This window comes from Scylla paramamosain, chromosome 12 (assembly GCF_035594125.1).
Source record: "Scylla paramamosain isolate STU-SP2022 chromosome 12, ASM3559412v1, whole genome shotgun sequence".
NCBI classification, from domain to species: domain Eukaryota; kingdom Metazoa; phylum Arthropoda; class Malacostraca; order Decapoda; family Portunidae; genus Scylla; species Scylla paramamosain.
Window position 1 is genome coordinate 26,439,737 of NC_087162.1, and position 22,476 is coordinate 26,462,212.

Sequence of the window (22,476 nt, forward strand, 5' to 3'; positions counted from 1 at the left end):
AAATTATAAAATACTGGCCTATATGAAATACTTTGTGAGTACAAAATGCGTGGCTGAACACATTTGGAGAAAGAAACCTTTTTTTGATGCAGTATTTTCGATGCTACAGCATTACAATTCATTGCGCAGTTATTAGTGAAGGGAACAGATGTACTACATCTGTCGCCCCTGACATGACTTTAAATGTTGGTGTTGAAATGTTAGAAGGGAGATAGCTGGGAAAGTAAATATAATGCACTGAAGAAGAATTAGATTTACTATTTAAGTTTGCTTTCGTTTCCGGTGCTTTGTGTGGCGTAAAAAGGCCATGTGTGATGAAGAGAACGTCAGGACTGTTGCGAAGTGCTACGTGACGGAACAGCTCGTCAGCGTCCTCCCTGCCTCCAAGCATGATCACGCGAGTGTCAGGCTGCAGCCACAGCCCAGACCACGACAACAGCCTGCAGTGAATTGCATATCTTTTGTATGAAACAGTGTAGTGAAAACCTTGCTGTAGTAAGGCAAAGCAGAATGCACTATATTATGATTTTTACTTGATGATGATTATGCGGCAAATATTAATGTCTCACCTGGCGGCCGTGTCGGTGCCGCAGGCGGTGTAGTCAAGCAGGAAGGCGCGGCACGTGGCCTTGCTGGAGCCCCACACCTCTCGCCAAAAGTACGGCACTCCATCATTCCCTAGAACGACTTTATTTTTGGTGGTTCCGTGGAACACCTTGGCGCCTCCGCAAGGCTGCAGGAACACTGCCAGTTCGCCCACCTCAGAGAGACGCCTTGGAAGCACGATGATGATCGTTGATGTTATTGTTATTATTATTATCATTATTATTATTATTAATAGTATTATAATTATCACCTATTATACTAGAACTTGGGCACGCCAATGGGAGGCGGTTCTTGCACCACACTTGCACACTGCTGCACAAAACACTTGAGGAGAGACGAGTCAGTGTTAAATCACCTGATGAGGTGAGGCAGGGCACGCGAGGGGCTGGGGGCGGCTAGCACCAGGTGACACTCAGCCAGGTAGACCTGCACCACCTGACTTGCCGCGTGTGCAACGTGCTCCTCCCACCCGCCACCTGGATGCATCACCTCACCCACGCTTAGGCCCGCCGCCCCCGCTCTGGTGACCACGCTGCACAGGATCACGAGCGGAGTCACCCCCGCCAAGACCAACATAACGCTGGAAACAAAAATGTTAATTCTCTTGATCTCATAATAAGGATATTCACATTTCGCAGCCGTCACACCCTCGACCTGCCTATCATATGGCAAGCGAAATGTTTAGCACGCTTTGGTCCAAGATGTCTCCGGTTCGAATCCCTGGCTGATGGAAGCAATTTGAATGATACTCTGGGTTGTCTCTTCTCAATTTATAGATTAGAATTTAATGTTATCTGTTACATGACGTGATCCGTGTATTGTAGAGATATAATACTGGGGAGGAAATGATTTAGCTCCACTAAATGCGAAAATTTCAAACTGAAGTCCTGGTTACTATTATAAAGAAACTTGTTTGTCGCCGCGGCACAGCACAGATATGTTAGCGTTACCCGATCACAGCCATAGAGTCTCATGATTGGAACCATCCATGCATATATTAGTTTACCTATTTTCGCTTGAAGTTTGATCGTGAATTGTTAGAACGGATAAGCACAAAGAATAAAAACATTACTCACGGTCTAAATTGGTGCTGATTTTATTAAATTGCGAAGATCATCTGACTTCTGACTTTAAGACAGACGAAGGACAAAAGTTAATTCAGAATCATCGGATGGCGGTTAAGTGAACGATATATTAAAGCAAATTTACTGTAAAAGAAATTCATGTTTGTGCCTCATATTCTGAGTCAGAAGGACAATAGGGAATAGAAAAATTAGATCTTTTCAACTTATTTATTTTAGAAACGTCGTAATTCTTTCAGTCATGTCATGAACTACCATGGACGGAAAAAGTCTTCGCATCAGCACATTGCTACATTGTTTAATCCATAAGGATAATGATTAGGGAGAACGACATGTGATAGATCTTGAGAAGTATTTAGAAAATAGTGTATACCATCAATTGCTGAATAGGCGATCTTAGGAGCAGGAGCAGCAGCAGCAGCAGCCAACCGGTAATGTTTAGTTTTACAAACGTTCTTGCCCAGCATGCGCCGCACCCACTTGCGCACCGTGGTGGGACTCCGTCTTGTCTGTCTGGCGATGGATCGGAATGACAGTCCTCCAAACCAGAGCCACGTGAACAAGTGCTGTTCGGCGGGACACGTCTCGTTGTGGGCGTGCCGCTCCATGCTTCACGGGCGTGGATACCAATTAAGTATATATATATATATATATATATATATATATATATATATATATATATATATATATATATATATATATATATATATATATATATATATATATATATATATATATATATATATGTAAAGTGTTTTAAAGTAAAATATACCAAAAATGATCTGTCGTCAGGCTGGAGGCTTTTACTTTAAACTGTGTCATTTTATCAAGTGTACTTGTTTTCGGTCACCTGTATCTAAACTGATTTGCTGCAAGTCCTACTTTCGATTAAACAGAAATTGTATGTGATAATGAGATCATTCTGTCTTTATTAATGCAATCATGACTTTGGTCTGCATCCTCATCGCGTCGTGACCAGAGCTCTCTCTCATCATTGTCTATTAGTAACAGTAATTAACCACGCTCAGTGATGGTCTGTTTAACAGTTCTCATATTGTCAATTGCTGGCATGCAGAATTACTGGCGATCTCTTTGCCTGTCTATAGCACGCTTCATAATTTTTTTTTTTTTTAAATCGTTACCAGAACATAGCTCCTTATGACTAAACGTGAAATTCAGCAAGCTGTCCTTCAATGCTCTATAGATCCTGCTCCGAGACTGCTGGCCTGCATGAGTTACAGACACCACAAAAATTATTGAAAGATAAGATAAGCTTCCATATTAGTAATTATGTAACACCTAAAATCATATAAAATGAGGTAATTAGTACAGCGGACAGACAACCAGGCCAGCAGCACCCAACAGCCAGAAGAGCGGCGCCTCATGTCCCGAGGAGACGCAGGCCTTCTAACAGCAGTAAGTGAGGCGGCAAGTTCCGTCCTCCTCCGAGCACTGGGACAGACAGCGCTCATTCAAGTCTCGCAATCGTGGGACACCTGTCCAGTAAGTGCAGCACTGTCAAAGGACAAGATAGTCATCACAAAGCGATTGTACTCCATGGGACACCCGCTGGGAATTTTGTTGTTATTATTATTATGTAATGAAAGACCAGCCAAGGACAAAGAGAAAAAAAAAACTACCCCACTCGTAGTGGCGTTCACAAAAAATAAACAAGATCCAAGAGTAAGGACAATTTAGTTACTGAAATGTCTTGATACTCTTCTCTCAAGACAATTCAAGTCGTAGGTAGGAGGAAATATAGAAACATTTAAAGAGTTGCAGAGTTTACCAGAAAGACTAATGAAAGAGTAAAGATACTGGTCAACTCCTGCATCAGTAAGATGGGCAGAATAGTTATGAAAGTTGTGCATGACTGGTGTATGACTCGTCTCTGAATCATTACGGACTCCCTGCACGTGTGATTGACGAAGGACGCACGGCCTTAGCGATGTGCCCCAGCCTACTGTATGCAGGGCTGTACCGTCGCCCACCTTTACTGAGAAGAAATGGATGGCCAGGTGGACTGATGAACACACCTCCGTAAAGGATAAAGAGGAATGAAGACCAGAACGAGATGATGCTTGTTTCTGACAGACGACTTGTGTGATGTGCTTTTTGCATTAGTTACTGTATCGACCACCTACATATTTTCTATCAAGATATTTTGTTGTCTAATTCAGAGGTGGTTTCCGAGACTCACCAGCGGTGTGAGGTATCAGTTGTTTGTTCTACAGCGTGTTGGCCTCAGGTTGTACGTTGGTGGCAATCTGATTTGCTGTGGTATCGCCATGTGGTTCGTGGGAGCTTTAATGCTGCTCGTGTGGGTGTACAAGTTATCGTACAGGGAGAGGGAGAGAGATAGGAGGGATGGCAGGGGACACATTGTGTGTGTGTGTGTGTGTGTGTGTGTGTGTGTGTGTGTGTATGTGTGTGTGTGTGTGTGTGTGTGTGTGTGCAAAATAAATTACACATGACTCCCTCCTTGCAATAAGAAAAGAGCAGCACAAGTATCAAGGCACCTGAGGAATGAAACTCTACTGTTGAATTTGAAGGATGCGGAGATCAAATAGACAAGATTTTTTCCCTTTTCTTTAATGACAGACGAGTTTTCTCCTTTTCTTTCTTCTATTACCATGACGGTCAGTGGATTTGATAGAGGTACTCAGTGACGAAGGCGATGAAGGCAAGGGAGTGGCCAAGCATTAGCGTGTAGAAGGTGCCTTGCATGTGACGTAAACCCAACACTACCTCTTCGTCGTCCAACTGCAGATTGGGGAAATAAACGGTAATCTCATTGGAATATTTTAGTATTGTTATTATTATTATTACTATTATTATTATTATTAGTAGTAGTAGTAGTAGTAGTAGTAGTAGTAGTAGTAGTAGTAGTAGTAGTAGTAGCAGTAGTAGCAGCAGCATCAGCAGCAGCAGCAGCAGCAGGAGTATTACTACTACTACTACTACTACTACTACTACTACTACTACTACTACTACTACTACTACCACCACCACCACTACTACTACTACTACTACTACTACTACTACTACTACTACTACTACTACTACTACTACTACTACTACTACTACTACTACTACTACTATTATTATTATTATTATTATTATTATCATTATTATTATTGTTATTATTATTGTTATTATTATTATTATTATTATTATTATTATTATTATTATTATTATTATTGTTATTATTGTTGTTGTTGTTACTGTTGTTGCTGTTGATTTTACTTGTGTTTTCCAGTGAAGGAATATTAATTACCGCAATGATGGTCACTTGGCCTCCCGTCTCCTGTGCTCTCCTCCGCCTCTCCCTCCTTACGTAGTTGTTGATCACGTCGTCCATCCAGAAGGTGACCAGACCAGCATCCAGGAGCTTCAGGATGGCCTTGTTGAAGTGGGAGCGGAAGGGCGCGCCGCGTCTGTGTTTAGGGAATACGAGGAGGAAGATAGAAGGTTAGTTGAGACGGTTTTATTTCTATTTTATATTCTTATTTTGTTTATTTATTTTTATTCGTTCTTATTTTAATTTTTAGTTTTGTGTATTTATCTTTCTCTTTCTTCGTCGTCGTCTTTTTCTATCTGTCTGTTCGCCAGTCCGCCAATCCCACACAGGCAATCCCATACAAAATCAGCACCACACACTCACACACTTCTTTCACACTTTTAGTCCCGTCGTGGCCTGGCGGAAAGGGACAGTCTCGTGGACCACCGTATTGCACACCAGGAGTTTAGGAATAGCACAGCTGCCACATACTCGGACATCTATAACAAGGCCCGACAGCATACACAGACAACAGACACAACACTTTTTGAAATATTCTGTTTGAGCTGCGTGGCAACTGTAAAGGAAAATCATCAAGCGAAATGATTATATATCAAGTATACTAGCTTCTCCATTACCAAGGGAACAGGACTAATAACTCACCTAAACGCCCAAGCGTTCCCCGAGAAGAGCGGGTACTTAGACCTGCTGAGGTGTACGGGCGTGTAGCCAGTGTCATCCGTGTAAGTTGTCGCCACCATGGACTTGCTGTAGTAGTAGTTGTAGATGTAGGAGAAACCCCCGTCCACGACTCTTTTCATCCCTTCATCAATATCTGCAGTCTTACAATTACCTTTTTATGCATACCAGTGACGTACTAACGCGAGGCAATGAGAAGAATACAGAAGATATAACACTGGACGACTCTTTTCATGCCTTCCTCAGTATTTGCATTCTATTGGATATGCGTCCCAATGATGTATAAATTTAAGACATTGAGAAGAAAACACACGGGATAACAGTGGAAGTCTCACCTCCATGTGTTTATAGACCTGCACTATGGCTGGGTCAGAACTGGAACTGAGGAAGTTCTTGAGCACTCCTGTCATCCTCCGTGTTCCCCATCGCCAGCCATCCGTCTCTCTTCTGTCCACCAGCTCCTCCATGCTATTGATGACCGCTGACTTCCCCTGCACCACCAGATGAGAGATGAGCGAGGACCTGTAGCCTGTGGTCACGATTAATCCCACGATGAGCCACGCGCCCACCAGAACCTGAAGTGCGTGGCCTTTTTTTTACACTACAGAACTTAGGTCTTACAGTTATTGTTCTGGATATGTTGGTCACCTTGTCCTCATCTGTGTATACAAAAAAGAGTAATGTAACTAGTAACCATTTCTCCAATAATCTGTACATCAGTAGCAAAATTACTCGGAGGCATGAGGTAATCAGCTTGTTATTTATATACGAAATATCCACACACACACACACACACACACACACACACACACACACACACGAAAAGACAGAAAAGTAGTTTCTTTTCTTTACAACCACGATGTAAATACAAATCACATTGGGTGCGTGTCGAAGGCCCATCGGGAACACCTGGATCCTCACCTGACTGGAGGCGTTGACGAGTGATTGGTAGGGGTGGTCCTCCAGCAGCACCGCCCACCCGTAGAATATGGACGTGGAGAAACTCAGCCGGCGACCTCCAGAAATCCAATGCCAGCCCATCTGCATCAGCCACAGCGTCGTGCCCCACGCGAAGACGCTCAGCACCACGGCAATCCAGACAGTGGCTATGAGTAAGAGTGTGTCTTAAATTAGCTGGCCCTGATTTAAAATCGTTATACTTCTGCAACCACGAATTGAGCAAAATTCTGACCATTAGAGAAGGAGCGGATCAAAACCTAAAATACCCTCCTTTTCAAAGATTGACCTGATTTCTAATCTGTATATCTCTGCAACCACGAACTGTGACTTAGATTCTTACGCCTTGAAAAGCCGGGGAGTTCCCAGTCAGCTACCTTGCTACTTTGTGTATGGATGCAGTTAATCTTTATGGTCTGGTCCTCTAACCACATGACTGCTCTGGTCCGGTATTTTCTTTAACTTTGCCTTTTTAATTCATTGATATACGATAACACGTTGGTTTTGTCAGGGGATGGATAGAATAAAAAATACAAAACAAAACCTTATGGTGCGGTCCCAATACCACCATTACACACACACACACACACACACACACACACACATACACACACACACCAGCTGTACAGCACTCCTAAACTCACCTTCCAGCGGCCTAACAAGCGACAAATACTCAGGAAGAGGTCTTGGTTTTGGGGAGAGAATTACAACAGGTTCCTCAACGTAGGGCACTGTGAAGTCCACCACCTTGGATCTCTCGAGCGTCACGGTGATGTCCAAGGAGAAATCTGCATTCTCGTACTGCAGCTTGCCAACCAATCCCGTCCAGTTGCCGTTGCTGGTCAGGAGACCCCACTGGCCGTCCTCTGGCTCTCTCACCACGCATCTGAAAGAAGTGAGGTTAACTGGTTCGTTTAGTCTTAAAATAATGTGTTCTACAGATTTTTTGTTTTTTTTAATAAGTGTTCTTATTTGAGATTGTCATAATTAGTGTTAACAAGTCATAATTATCGGATGCGTCTCTCTCTCTCTCTCTCTCTCTCTCTCTCTCTCTCTCTCTCTCTCTCGGTAACAATGAACTCAGCTACGTGAAGTTATAAGCAGCGGCGAGGGTGGCAATCATGCGGGCACACAGGGAGTCCTTGGGCGTCACCAGGGTGCCCGGTTTGTCGCTCAGCGGCTCGTAATCGAATAAGGGGAAGTATGTCTTGGCCACCACTCTCAGCATGCTTCCCGTAAAGGCCTTGTGCTGCTCTGAAGAAAAGGAGAAATGTATAATTAGTCAGTGAATATTAAAAAAATTACTGTTGTTATTACTGTCTTGAATATCGGATACATAACCAGACTAATTTAAATAATTTACAACAAAAATAATACAGGGATGAGATGATTGAAAGAGAGAGAGAGAGAGAGAGAGAGAGAGAGAGAGAGAGAGAGAGAGAGAGAGAGAGAGAGAGAGAGAGAGAGAGAGAGAGAGAGAGAGAGAGAGAGAGAGAGAAAGTCACCCGGAAATATCGTTAATTCCTGTGGCAGATCTGACAAATTCCAGCGTTGCGTCAGCTGCAGCTTGGACCCACCAGCGTCACAGTAAAGACACCGTGTGTACAAGTCTATAACACCACGCTTGGCTGGAATAGAAGGATATACTTAGATGTGTGTGCGTGTGCGGAGTTGAGATCTGCCATAGGTAATGATCCACACGGAATTTTACTTTTGGCAGTCGTGAAAACATCTTGCGTGCAGCTACTCACTACTGACACTACCTGCTCCAGACTGCTGCTGTTGTGTGGGAGCGTGGGGCGTGAGGTACATGGCGTGGCGGGTGTTGCGCAGACCCTCGTTCCTCAGCAGGACCTCCACGTCTTCCCTCCTGCCCATGATCAGTACTCGCGTGTCTGCTTGTTGCCAAAGATCTGAGCACGTCAGGAGTCTGCAAAGCAATAAGAGATTGAAAGGCGACTCAATTTAAGAGATATGATATTCTTAAGAAGTGTTTTCGCTTTCTCTCAGAAATGGAATGTAGAAAACGAAAATTAAAACTAAAGCATTTTATTTTCCGCTAACAGTTAAAAATGTGGAAGGGTGAATTTCCACCACAATATCGTGTTGTTCAGTAAAGTCTTAGTCACGTGCTGGACTTGTGACTAGCTGGGAGCAAACAAAGCCTCCGTCAAGAGACTGATACATACTGTCAGGTTTTACAATGCGAAATATTATAAAATGAAATGGTACACGATTTTAGTCGCTGATAAACTACTTTCTCGTCTTTCTCCTAGTTCACATTCAGAAGCTCGGAGCTGTTCACTGAATAATTTGCATGATCATCATTACTCCCTCTATGCAAAACTTTACTTTTCTTGATATCAAATTTCATCTGCCACTTGTCTGGCCAACTGTCTAAGGGATGGAGGTTTGACTGTAGTTGTCTTTAGTCGGCGGTTGTAATTACCTTACTCGTTAATTTACTCACGATGCGGCTGATGCAATGTCCGCAGCGGTGTGGTCCATGACGAGAACCCTGCACGTGGCCTCCACCCCGCTGTCCCACAGCCTCTGCCAGTAGTCCAGACTCCCCTCATTCCACACGTTGCGCGGTGTCAGATCCATGCACAGGGTGATGTCCACCAGTGCAACAGACACGCTCACCGCCGACACTTCTCTGGAATATAGTGTTATAAACAAAAAGCTAGCTTACGTTCTTCCTCGTAAGACTGATTTTTTTTTCTCTGTTTTCCGCAAAGCATTTTCTAGTTACATTGGGTATGGTGAGCCTGCATTGACTAAATAATGAATAAAAACCATCAGCGAACTTTTCCCGCAGGATATGATATCTAAATTTAGGGTTTAGGATGTTCACTGCAGTTGTTACCAGTCTGACCTGTTTCATCTTTCTCAAACTTCACTCCCAAATATTTTCACGTCACTCGTGGAACGCTTTTCTTGAAGCCAGTTACCTTATTTTATACAAATATGTGCAATACTGAACGCCACACTGTCATGACTAACCTGAGGAGCGAAGCAAGAGCAGGTGAGAGGCGAGGAGCAGCGATGACAACATGACACCCCGCCAGGTAGTGTTCCAGTACGTGTCCCGCCCCGACCACCACGTCTTCCTCCCAGCCAAGAGGAGACGGCGACGCGTTCTTCACGCTGATGGCCGCAGCCTCCACCACCACCACCGCCGCCACCGCCACCAGCAACAGAGCGAGGAAGACCCAGAAACCGACAGCCATTTTCAGCCTCAGTCTGAGGACAGGAGAGGTGAACATGCAAGAGAAGCTTTAAGACAATAATGCGTATCTTAGGTGCTTATTTCTGTCGCCCGGCCATTCGAATCGAAGAGTGTTATTCAATCATTAGGAGCGAAGCGAAGCGAAGTTCAGGTTGCTGGGCCTTGCTGATGAGCCGCCCAGCTCGGCCAGACCGTTACGCCAATCACAAGCTTGTATCTCCAGAAGCCAAATATATTAATGTTAGGTGAAATAATATTTAATATTTTATTTTCATCCCTTATGTAACTACAAATCCATCGTGGAGATGTGCAGATGTAACAAGAACTGTTTTATCATCGTAAGATGGGAGAGTGATGTCTCTTTCTTTTGATAATTAGTGAACACATAAAGGAAAAATAAGGCAATTTTTATCTACATCGTACCATTATCATTATTTGTGTTGCATAATGAAGTGAATCATAATACACGTACACGTAACAAAATGTAATTGTAAAAGTAAGGAAAGTTCTGCGAACAAGAAGACTGTGAGAGAAGAAATGAACCATTTAGGATTGTGGTTAGGAAGAATGCAGCTTTATTAATTGTTTAGATTAATGTTTTATTAATTCTATATGATACATAGGAACAGGAGACACTACATCACTGGTGAGTAATGTGTCCCGTCTCAGTACAGTGGCTTGGCCAGACCTCACCCAACATATGAAGAACCAGTCCTCCAGGCGGCTGTCTGGATTCCTGCTCTTGTTGTGGACCATCAGTGCTCCTGTTACATAGAGTTACCTAGAAACACAGGCCACACAAACCATGCGGTCCTCATGAGACGACCTGACCTAGGACTACTAAGGTGATAGAAGAAAAGGACAGCAAAGCAGAAGCCTCTCTCCCTGCCCCCCCGGCATAAGCCATAGCGAAAACAAGTCGGAAATAAATACCTTACGGGGTTCGAGAAGGAAAAACCCGAGGGAAATTTTATAAGAAAGAATGAAAGTAGATGAAATAAGAAGCATTTATTAGCTGGAGGCAAGTAAGTTAATTTCTAAGAAAGAAATGTTGTTAAATGCGGATTGAAGATTTATGTCTTTCTGATAAGAAGCCACCATGACTGAATGCAATATTCTTAAAGGGAACGTATTAAAGAGTTATACAAAGTGAAAATTGTATTCTTAGACTTATATTCAAAAGATTTGCGATTAAACCAATAATTTTGTTTACCTTCTTTACGACTTCCTAACATTGTTGGCTAGCCTTTAGACCACTCACTCCTAAATCAGTTTCGCTCTCTACACTTTGAAGTTGTGTATCATTTAAAATATACTTTGCTTTCTCTCTTCGATAGCTTATGTTAAAGATTGTGCACTTATCTGCATTAAAACTCATTTGCCAGGTTTGGCCCCACTCTGACAACTTGTGTAGATCATTCTGCATTTCTATTACTTGTTCGTTAGAGACTACGGAATTTGCTATTTTGGTGTCATCAGCAGTAACACCCTCATCTGTGTCGTTTATATAAACAAGGAAGAGAGCAGGTCCTAAGACGGATGCCTGTGGCACCCCGATGGCTGCGTTAGTCCACTTAGATGCTTTTCTTTGTTTACGGTTTAGCCAGTTTTCTACCCATCTCAACAGGTCACCTTGGATACCATGTGATTTTAGTTTAATCAGTAAACGTTTGTGGAGGACTTTGTCGAAGGCCTTTTGAAAATCAAGATGTATTATATCTACCGCTTTACTGTCGTCATACTGGTACATAATATCGTGGAAGTCTAAGAGGTTCGTCAGACAAGAGCGTTTGTTTCGTAAGCCGTGCTGAGTATTTTTAAGTAGTTTGTTTTCCTCTAAATGATTAACAAGTTTGTCTCTTTTAAGTCTTTCTGTCATTTTGCATGGTAAAGATATACTGCCTTTTTTTTTTTTTTTTTTAATCAGAATTCATCATCAGAGTGTAATCATCAGGTATCGTACCGGATTGCAGGGATTTATTGAACAATAAAATCAGAGGTTTAACTTATTTGGATTTCGCTTCTTTTAAGATGCGGGATGAGATCGTGTCAGGCCCGGGTGACTTGTTACTTTAAGTTTATCGATACATTTTGACATGTTTCTTTCTGTTATGTTGATACTACTGAGGGCATTGGTGCTTTTATTTAATTGGATTGCCAGCACTGTAGGAATGTCTCTAAGGTGTTCTACTGTAAAAAATTATGCATTTGTGGAAAGAATCATGATTAGCACGAGAGACCGTCTTTTTATTACATATTAAAACTATAAAGAAATAGATAAAAAACTAACTTATCTTGATCTCAGACTGATGGTACATAACAAGTGTCATTGTGATACCATTCTTAGTTGACACTTCGTGATAAATTAAATAATGTCAGGTCTGCGCGGCACAGCGTGGACGTGTAGGGTCTACCAAGAAACAGTGGTAGGAGAACAGATGTCGAAAAAAGAAAAAAAAAGTTTATAGATAGATAAACTATAATAATAATAATAATAATAATAATAATAATAATAATAATAATAATAATAATAACAATATTAATAATAATAAATCGATTAATATATAAGTAAATGAATTAAATAGAAAATCCACTTTCACTTAAAACTGTGTTGTTAAATGCGTACAAAAATGTCTTTGGCACGTCACACAAAAGTGGACGAAACACTCTCGCAGGTCACGTGATTACACAATTTACAGAAACTACAACGATGTATTTATTGCACATCACGGCAGCGCTGACGAGGCTTTACTGTGTCTCCCCAAGAAGTAAACGTTCATACTACTCGTAAACACATTCTTGTAAGAACATAAGAACATCAGAAATAAGGGAACCTGCAAGAAACCATCAGGCCTACACGTGGCAGTCCCTGTACGAAATATACCCACTTATTTCCACTATCATTCCCATCCATAAATCTGTCTAATCTTCTTTTAAAGCTTCCTAATGACTCAGCACTAACAGCTTGATTACTCGAGACGGCTGCGGTAAGGCAAGAGGGCATCACACACAGGGAAGGTGTTGTCCACGTAGAGCCAGTACAACAAGCGTCTTTGAAGGTAGTTACTCAGATTTATGTAATGAGACAAAGGGGAGGGATGCTGATCGCTCAACAGTCTCCTCTCACTGCGGGTGTGATGCTCCTCCCTCAGCAGGTACTTGACCCACCGTCTGACTGTGGTGGGACTCCGGCCAGTTTGCTTGGCTATGGCCCGGAACGAAAGCCCTCTAGCCCACAACCAAGTGAACCACACTCGCTCGCCAATTCCTGTTTCGTGGTACAAGTGATGGCTCCTCATCCTCTGCTTGCGTAGGAGTGAGTGTGTGGGGAAAGAGAGAGAGAGAGAGAGAGAGAGAGAGAGAGGAGGGGGGATTATGGATCATTAGATAGTTACTTTGATACATGAATTTTAGTCATAATGCTTAGTATTTTATTTATTTTCTCTCGTTTTCCGACAATTTAAAAGATTTTCTGTTCACGATGTTCATGATCAGACTCTTCAAGGGATGAAAACTGTGTGAAGAAATACTATTGAACGGGTAAAATGGTGACCAGTGCTTATTGCTACCTTTGTAACCTCCAACTTACAACTTACTTACGACAAACACACACACATACGCACATTAAAAAGTTACGAGGTATGTGTAGTGATAGACAGTTTCCTAGACCACAAAATGGTTGGCATTAGACAAATCATTCCCAAGCTGCTTTTTTTTTTGTGTGTGTGTGTGTTCGTTTCCTAAAACAGCACAGCACATCAAGTTTATCATGTTATTCACGAAACTCAGTTATTACTTGCATTGTCTGAAATCTTTGTCCCATCACATTAGTCCAGGGCAGAACGGGAAAGCAGCAGCCCACTTTACTGAACATTAAGGGTGTGCGGTGAGGCACACGAGACCTGCACCTCGCCATTGTTCTCCAGACACCCTCACGCAGAAATGAATAAATATCATGACGAGCTACAGTGCATTCTCTTAGCGTCTATTACTTCTTTGCTGCTGTTGTATATGAAATATTATATATCCAGGGAATAGAATGAGGATGAGAAGCAGTGGTAGATGATGATCACATCGAAATGTGTGGAAAGGAAATAAAGATGCCGTTGGTTTCAACGGTCGTCACTCTTCCTACTGACGCTAAAACTCTCCAGGAGGAACAAACCTTTCTCTGATAATCAAATTTTAATGTGCTGATATGTTTCATTGGTGTGAAACAGCCTCAGTTGACAGTAATAGTGACGCTAAAAATATTAATTACTCGTACATGGGGCTGAAGAATTAGATCAGTAGAAAATATTAAACTTGGTTCATAACTTTTAATGAAAGAAAAAAATATCATCAAAAAAAGCGCTAAGAAATAAAACGTTTATATGAATGTAAGATACTTCTTAAACTTTCCACTGCTAGACCATTTTTTCCCTATAATCACGTACAACTTTTAGACATTATTGTACTGAGTCAAACATTTCCATAACCTAAAAAGACAAAATTACCCTCTTACTCTCTCCTTTTGCCTGTGTGGCTATGCAAAAACTTTTCTTTAGTTTTCGTCACCTAAGCAGTCAAAAGACCCGTATTTTGAAACAATTTTCTCTCACCACGACTATTTTCAAATGCCACAGAGATGATTAGGAGTATTTCTGCCGTTAGCAATGTAAAAATCTTGTTAATCTGTCATTAGAGCCGTAAAAGCACCCCTAAAAATTTGTGTACCTTCAGCTAGAGCCTTCTGAAAGTAGTGGAAGAGTGGCACTAAGACGTTTCAGAATACAGACAAAACAGTTATGACATTCTTTTCCAAAAATGTTCATCGGAAGAAAACAAGGAGAAAAAAAAAAAAGACGTAATCTAGGACTCACAGGATAAGCAAACTTTACCTGTACCTGTGGATATCTGCTTTAGATGAAGAGTACAGTCCACCACTCTACCAACGGAGCTATCGAAGGCATCAGTTACCTATACTTCATGCGCAATCTTAATAACTGTTACCCAGCGAAAACTCCTCCTCTGACTCACGTTTCAGCATCCCAGGAACCACTAGTAGCAGCAGGATGCGTTCGCTCTCTGTCAGTCAGTTTGCACACACATGCTTATGAGGGAGGGAGGCCCGCCCAGAGTGTTGTACCGCGGCAATGAAGTGAAAAATTAATCGCTACTCTTTTATGTTTTTTTTTGTCCGTAGACTTCTTTATTGTTTATCTATGTCATGTTTTTCTGTCTCCACGTAATTGTCTTTCCGCGACGTTATATATTTGTGTTTTTAACTTGTGATGATTGTGGCGGATATATATATATATATATATATATATATATATATATATATATATATATATATATATATATATATATATATATATATATATATATATATATATATATATATATATATATATATATATATATATATATATATATATATATATATATATATATATATATATATATATATATATACCATCTGTGAGCAATGACGGGGACTTAGGAAGGAAATTGAAGGAAAGTAGTAGATTAAAGATTGTGGGCAGACCACGTTGCTATTTTTAAATGATTTTTTTTGTGAGGTGTGGTGGGTCTCCACAACATAAATCAATTAATTATGCTGCTCGTGTGGGTGTGCAAGTTATCGTACGGGGAGAGGGAGAAAGATAGGAAGGGGCAGGGGAAACAACATGTGTGTGTGTGTGTGTGTGTGTGTGTGTGTGTGTGTGTGTGTGTGTGTGTGTGTGTGTGTGTGTGTGTGTGTGTGTGTGTGTGTGTGTGTGTGTGTGTGTGTGTGTGTGTGTGTGTGTGTGTGCGCGTGAATAAAATTGCTCATGATTCCACCTCCTGGCAAAAAAAAGAAAAAAGGAGCACAAGTATCAAGGCACCCAAGGAATAAAACTCTTCTGTTCACTTTGAAAGATGCGGAGATCGAATAGACCAGATTTTTTGCTTTTCTTTAATGATAGACGAGTCTTCCTCTTCTTCTTCTTCTTCTTCTTCTTCTTCTTCTTTTATAAGCCTGACGATTAGTGAATTTGATAGAGATACTCAATGACGAAGGCGATGAAGGCAAGGGAGTGGCCCAGCATTAGTGTGTAGAAGGTACCCTGCATGTGACGTAAACCCAATACTACGTCGTCGCCCACCTGCAGATTGGAGAAATAGATATTAATCTCATAGGAATATTTTAGTATTGCTATTATTATTAGTAGTAGTAGTACTAGTAGTAATAGTAGTAGTAGTAGTAGTAGTAGTAGTGGTAGTAGTAGCAGTAGCACCACCACCACCACCACTGCTACTACTACTACTACTACTACTACTACTACTACTACTACTACTATTACTACTACTACTACTACTACTACTACTACTACTACTGCTACTACTAATCTCATTATTATTGTCATCATTATTATTATTATTATTGTTGTTGTTGTTGTTGTTGTTGTTGTTGTTGTTGTTGTTGTTGTCGTTGTTGTTGATTTTACTTGTGTTTTCCAGTGGTCCAAATATTTTAACTCTTCTTATTTTTCTCCTCCACCTTCTCTTCAGTAACCACATGGGCAAGCAAGACCAGGTCAATAGTAAACAGACTGATGAAGAAGAAGAGATGATAAGAACAACCAAGAGACTATCAAATAAAAAAGGAATATTAATTACCGCAATGATGGTCACTTGGCCTCCCGTCTCCTGTGCTCTCCTCCGCCTCTCCGCCCTCACGTAGTTGTTGATCACGTCGTCCATCCAGAAAGTGACCAGACCAGCATCCAGGAGCTTCAGGATGGCCTTGTTGAAGCGGGAGTGGAAGGGCGCGCCGCGTCTGTGTTTAGGGAATACGAGGGGGAAGATAGGTTAGTTGAGACGGTTTTATTTCTATTTTGTATTGTTTTTTTGTTTTTTTATTTATCTTATATGTTCTTATTTTAATTTTTAGTTTTGTGTATTTCTCTTTCTCCTCCTTCGTGGTCTTTTTCTGTCTGTTCGCCAGTCCGCCAATCCCACACAGGCAATCCCATACAAAATCAGCACCACACACTCACACACACTTCTTTCTCACTTTTTAGTCCCGTCGTGCCCTAGTGGAAAGGGACAGTCTCGTGGACCACAGTACTGCACACCAGGAGTTTAGGAATAGCACAGCTGACCACATACATCTATAGCAAGGCCCGACAGCATACACAGTAAAGACAAAACACCTCTTACGTATATATTATTATTCAATTTCATATTTTTATTTATTTTGTAGATATTCTATTTGATTGTTACATGCGCGGGAACTGTAAAAGAAAATCGTCAAGAGAAACTATTATATATCAAGCATACTAACTTCTCCAGTACCAAGGGAACAGGACTTATAACTTACCTAAACGCCCAGCCGTTCCCCGAGAAGAGCGAATAGTGAGACGTGCTGATGTGGATCGGCGTGTAGCCAGTGGCATCTGTATAGGTAGTCGCCACCAGTGACTTGCTATAGTAGTAGTTGTAGATGTAGGAGAACCCCCCGTCCACGACCCTTTTCATCCCTTCATCAATATCTGCAGTCTTACAATTACCTTTTTACTGGACATGCATACCAGTGATGTACCAATGAGAAGAACACAGAAAAGATAACACTGGACGGATGACCCTTTTCATTCCTTCCTCAGTATTTGCATTCTTATAATCGGCTTTTTTTTTATTGGATATGCGTCTCAATTATGTATAAATTTAAGACAGTGAGAAGAAAACACAAGGGATAACGGTGGAAGTCTCACCTCCATGTATTTATAGACCTGGATCATAGCTGGGTCCGAACTGGAACTAAGGAAGGTCTTGAGCACTCCTGTCATCCTCCGTGTTCCCCATCGCCAGCCGTCAGTCTCCCTCCTGTCCACCAGCTCCTCCATGCTGTTGATGACCGCTGACTTCCCCTGCACCACCAGATGAGAGATGAGCGAGGACCTGTAGCCTGTGGTTACGATGAATCCCACGATGAGCCACACGCCCACCAGAACCTGAAGTGTTGAATAACGGTACCGGTCACTGTAGTGGCATATCTTTTTCATAGAATTTGGGTCTTGCAGTTATTGTCCTGGATATGTTGGTCGCCTTGTCCTCATCTCTGTATAAAAGAAAAAGTGCTGTAACTAGTAACCATTTTTCTGATAATCTGTAAACCAGTAGCAAAGCCAGATAATAGGTGCTTTAAACTGCGGAGCAACTTAAAATACCTTCCCCCAGCGGCTGGGGTGTTTTAATTTTAAGACTCGTCGCAGACCTAATCATACGGAGCCCGCCTGTAAACGCCACGCCGAGTGTCGAGTCACCGTGGTGGTTGCGGCGAATATGCACACACACACACACACACAAAAAAAAAAAAAAAAAAAAAAAAAAAAAAAGACCGAAAATATCTTCCTTTTTCTTTACAACCATGATGTAAATACAAATCACATTGGGTGCGTGCCGAAGGCCCATCGGGAACACTTGGATCCTCACCTGACTGGAGGTGTTGACGGGCGGGTGGTAGGGGTGGTCCTCCAGCAGCACCGCCCACCCGTAGAATATGGACGAAGAGAAGCTCAACCGGCGACCTCCAGAAATCCAATGCCAGCACATCTGCATCAGCCACAGTATCGCACCCCACGCGAAGACGCTCAACACCACACCAGCCCAGACGTTGGCTGTGAGTAAGAGGGTACTTTAAAATAGATGGCCCTGATTTGAAATTGTTATACTTCTGCAACTACGAACCGAGTAAAATTCTTACCATTAGAGAAGGAGCGGATCAAAGCCTAAGATATTGCCCCCTCCTTTTCAAAGATGAACCCTATTTCTAATTTTTATATCTGCAACCACGAACTGAGTCTTAGATAAAACTCTTACGCTTTGAAAAGCCGGGGAGTTCCCCGTCAGCTTCCTTGCTACTTTGTGTTTAGATGCAGTTAATCTTTATGGTCTGGTCCTCTAACCACATGACTGCTCTGGTCCAGTATTTTTCTTTAACTTTGCCTTTTTTAATTCAATGATATAAGTACGATAACACGTTGGTTTTGCCACGGGATGGATGGCATAAAAATACGAAACAAAACCTTATGATGCGGTACCATTACCACCACACACACACACACACACATACACACACACACACACACACACATACACAAGCTGTACAGCACTAATAAACTCACCTTCCAGCGGCCTAACAAGCGACAAATACTCGGGAAGAGGTCTTGGTTTTGGAGAGAGAATTACAACAGGTTCCTCAATGTAGAGCGCCGTGAAATCCACCACCTTGGATCTGTCGAGCGTCACGGTGATGTCCACGGAGAAGTCTGCGTTCTCGTGCTGCAGTGTCCCCACCAGGCCCGTCCAGTTGCCGTTGCTGGTGAGAAGACCCCACTGGCCGTCCTCCGGCTCCCTCACTTCGTATCTGAAAGAAGTGGAGTTAATTGGTCCGTATAGTTTTAAAGTAATGGGTTCTACAGAATATTTGTTAATAAGTGTTCTTATCTGAGCTAGTCATAATTACTCTCTCTCTCTCTCTCTCTCTCTCTCTCTCTCTCTCTCTCTCTCTCTCTCTCTCTCTCTCTCTCTCTCTCTTGGTAACAATGAACTCAGTTACGTGAAGTTATAAGCAGTGGCGAGGGCGGCGATCATGCGGGCACACAGGGAGTCCTTGGGTGTCACCAGGGTGCCAGGCTTGTCGCTCAGCGGTTCGTAGCTGAAGTAGGGGAAGTAGTTCTTGGCCACCACCCTCAGCTTGTTTCCCATGAGGGCCTCGTGCTGCTCTGAACAAACGATAAGAAGGGAGAAATATATAATTTGTCAGTGATTATTAGAAGAATTACTGTTGTCATTACAGTCTTAAATATCGGGTATATAAACAGACTTATTTAGAAAACTTACAAAAAGAAATAATACAGAGATGATTGAAGGAGTCCGAGAGAGAGAGAGAGAGAGAGAGAGAGAGAGAGAGAGAGAGAGAGAGAGAGAGAGAGAGAGAGAGAGAGGGTCACCCGGAAATATCGTTGATTCCTGTGGCAGATCTGACAAATTCCAGCGTTGCGTCAGCTGCAGCTTGAACCCACCAGCGTCACAGTAAAGACACCGTGTGTACAAGTCTATAACACCACGCTTGGCTGGAATGGAAGAGTATACTTAGGTGTGTGTGCGTGTGTGTGTGTGTGTGTATGTACGAGTATGTGTGCGTGTGCGGAGTTGAGATCTGCCATAGGTAATGATCCACACGGAATTTTACTTTTGGCAGTCGTGAAAACATCTTGCGTGCAGCTACTCACTACTGACACTACCTGCTCCAGACTGCTGCTGTTGTGTGGGAGCGTGGGGCGTGAGGTACATGGCGTGGCGGGTGTTGCGCAGACCCTCGTTCCTCAGCAGGACCTCCACGTCTTCCCTCCTGCCCATGATCAGTACTCGCGTGTCTGCTTGTTGCCAAAGATCTGAGCACGTCAGGAGTCTGCAAAGCAATAAGAGATTGAAAGGCGACTCAATTTAAGAGATATGATATTCTTAAGAAGTGTTTTCGCTTTCTCTCAGAAATGGAATGTAGAAAACGAAAATTAAAACTAAAGCATTTTATTTTCCGCTAACAGTTAAAAATGTGGAAGGGTGAATTTTCACCACAATATCGTGTTGTTCAGTAAAGTCTTAGTCACGTGCTGGACTTATGACTAGCTGGGAGCAAACAAAGCCTCCGTCAAGAGACTGATACCTTATTCGTTAATTTACTCACGATGCGGCTGGTGCAATGTCCGCAGCGGTGTGGTCCATGACGAGAACCCTGCACGTGGCCTGCATCCCGCTGTCCCACAGCCTCTGCCAGTAGTCCATACTCGCCTCTTTCCACACGTTGCGCGGTGTCAGATCCATGCACAGGGTGATGTCCACCAGTGCAACAGACACGCTCACCGCCGACACTTCTCTGGAATATAGTGTTATAAACAAAAAGCTAGGTTCATTACGTTGCTGCTCCTAAGACTGATTTTTTTTCTCTGTTTTGTGCAAAGCATTTTCTAGTTACATTGGGTATGGTGAGCCTGCATTGACTAAATAATGAATAAAAACCATCAGCGAACTTTTCCCGCAGGATATGATATCTAAATTTAGGGTTTAGGATGTTCACTGCAGTTGTTACCAGTCTGACCTGTTTCATCTTTCTCAAACTTCACTCCCAAATATTCTCACGTCACTCGTGGAACGCTTTTCTTGAAGCCAGTTACCTTATTATACAAATATGTGCAATACTGAACGCCACACTGTCATGACTAACCTGAGGAGCGAAGCAAGAGCAGGTGAGAGGCGAGGAGCAGCGATGACAACGTGACACCCCGCCAGGTAGTGTTCCAGTACGTGTCCCGCCCCGACCACCACGTCTTCCTTCCAGCCAAGAGGAGACGGCGACGCGTTCTTCACGCTGATGGCCGCAGCCTTCACCACCACCACCGCCGCCACCGCCATCAGCAACAGAGCGAGGAAGACCCAGAAACCGACAGCCATTTTCAGCCTCAGTCTGAGGACAGGAGAGGTGAACATGCAAGAAAAGCTTTAAGACAATAATGCGTATCTTAGGTGCTTATTTCTGTCGCCCGGCCATTCGAATCGAAGTGTGTTATTCAATCATTAGGAGCGAAGCGAAGCGAAGTTCAGGTTGCTGGGCCTTGCTGATGAGCCGCCCAGCTCGGCCAGACCGTTACGCCAATCACAAGCTTGTATCTCCAGAAGCCAAATATATTAATGTCAGGTGAAATAATATTTAATATTTTATTTTCATCCCTTATGTAACTACAAATCCATCGTGGAGATGTGCAGATGTAACAAGAACTGTTTTATCATCGTAAGATGAGAGAGTGATGTCTCTTTCTTTTGATAATTAGTGAACACATAAAGGAAAAATAAGGCAATTTTTATCTACATCGTACCATTATCATTATTTGTGTTGCATAATGAAGTGAATCATAATACACGTACACGTAACAAAATGTAATTGTAAAAGTAAGGAAAGTTCTGCGAACAAGAAGACTGAGAGAGAAGAAATGAACCATTTAGGATTGTGGTTAGGAAGAATGCAGCTTTATTAATTGTTTAGATTAATGTTTTATTAATTCTATATGATACATAGGAACAGGAGACACTACATCACTGGTGAGTAATGTGTCCCGCCTCAGCACAGTGGCTTGGCCAGACCTCACCCAACATATGATGAATCAGTGTTCTAGGCAACCGTGTTTGGACTTCCGCTTCTGCTGTGGACCATCAGTGCCCGTATTGTTATGGAAGGAATCATGACTGCACAAGAGTGTCTTTTTATTGCATATAATAACTATAAAAAAATATAAAAAAAATTTATCTTGATTTCTGACTGATAGTACATAACAAGCGTCATTGTGATACAAATCTAAGTTGACACTGATTGATAAAGTAAAATACGCTCAGGTCTGCGCGGGACAGCGGGGACGTGTGGGGTCGACCAAGGAACAGTGGTGGGAGAGCAGATGTCGAAAAGGTATAGATTATAGATAAATAAACTATAATAATAATAATAATAATAATAATAATAATAAATCGATTGATAAATAAGTAAATAAAAAATCCACTTTTACTTAAAACTGTGTTGTTAAATGCGTACAGAAATGTCT

General features: G+C 42.2%; 5 protein-coding genes across 5 annotated transcripts; all 5 read right to left on the reverse strand.

Moving 5' to 3' along the window:
- Nucleotides 1-228: 228 nt before the first annotated feature.
- LOC135105468 (uncharacterized) lies at nt 229-1,292 on the reverse strand. Its single transcript, XM_064013591.1, has 2 exons — nt 962-1,292; nt 229-773 (listed from the first exon to the last, which is right to left on the reverse strand). The coding sequence occupies exons 1-2, from the start codon at nt 1,180-1,182 to the stop codon at nt 566-568; spliced, it is 429 nt and encodes a 142-aa protein (XP_063869661.1). The 5' UTR covers nt 1,183-1,292; the 3' UTR covers nt 229-565.
- A 2,833-nt stretch (nt 1,293-4,125) lies between these two features.
- Nucleotides 4,126-10,045, reverse strand: LOC135105469 (glutamate receptor-like). The gene is made up of 11 exons (XM_064013592.1): nt 9,631-10,045; nt 9,095-9,283; nt 8,388-8,554; nt 8,130-8,252; nt 7,713-7,878; nt 7,269-7,510; nt 6,589-6,773; nt 6,003-6,242; nt 5,632-5,810; nt 4,966-5,125; nt 4,126-4,451 (listed from the first exon to the last, which is right to left on the reverse strand). The coding sequence occupies exons 1-11, from the start codon at nt 9,891-9,893 to the stop codon at nt 4,329-4,331; spliced, it is 2,037 nt and encodes a 678-aa protein (XP_063869662.1). The 5' UTR covers nt 9,894-10,045; the 3' UTR covers nt 4,126-4,328.
- Nucleotides 10,046-15,867: 5,822 nt separating this feature from the next.
- Nucleotides 15,868-18,159, reverse strand: LOC135105415 (uncharacterized). Its single transcript, XM_064013552.1, has 4 exons — nt 17,596-18,159; nt 17,205-17,383; nt 16,361-16,661; nt 15,868-15,987 (listed from the first exon to the last, which is right to left on the reverse strand). The coding sequence occupies exons 1-4, from the start codon at nt 17,884-17,886 to the stop codon at nt 15,868-15,870; spliced, it is 891 nt and encodes a 296-aa protein (XP_063869622.1). The 5' UTR covers nt 17,887-18,159.
- On the reverse strand, nt 17,968-20,245 carry LOC135105416 (probable glutamate receptor). Its single transcript, XM_064013553.1, has 5 exons — nt 20,131-20,245; nt 19,443-19,608; nt 19,009-19,250; nt 18,223-18,501; nt 17,968-17,990 (listed from the first exon to the last, which is right to left on the reverse strand). Exons 1-5 carry the CDS (start codon nt 20,243-20,245, stop codon nt 17,968-17,970), a joined length of 825 nt encoding a protein of 274 aa, XP_063869623.1.
- Nucleotides 19,843-21,553, reverse strand: LOC135105470 (uncharacterized). Its single transcript, XM_064013593.1, has 2 exons — nt 21,111-21,553; nt 19,843-20,762 (listed from the first exon to the last, which is right to left on the reverse strand). Exons 1-2 carry the CDS (start codon nt 21,371-21,373, stop codon nt 20,570-20,572), a joined length of 456 nt encoding a protein of 151 aa, XP_063869663.1. The 5' UTR covers nt 21,374-21,553; the 3' UTR covers nt 19,843-20,569.
- Between the last annotated feature and the right edge of the window lie 923 nt (nt 21,554-22,476).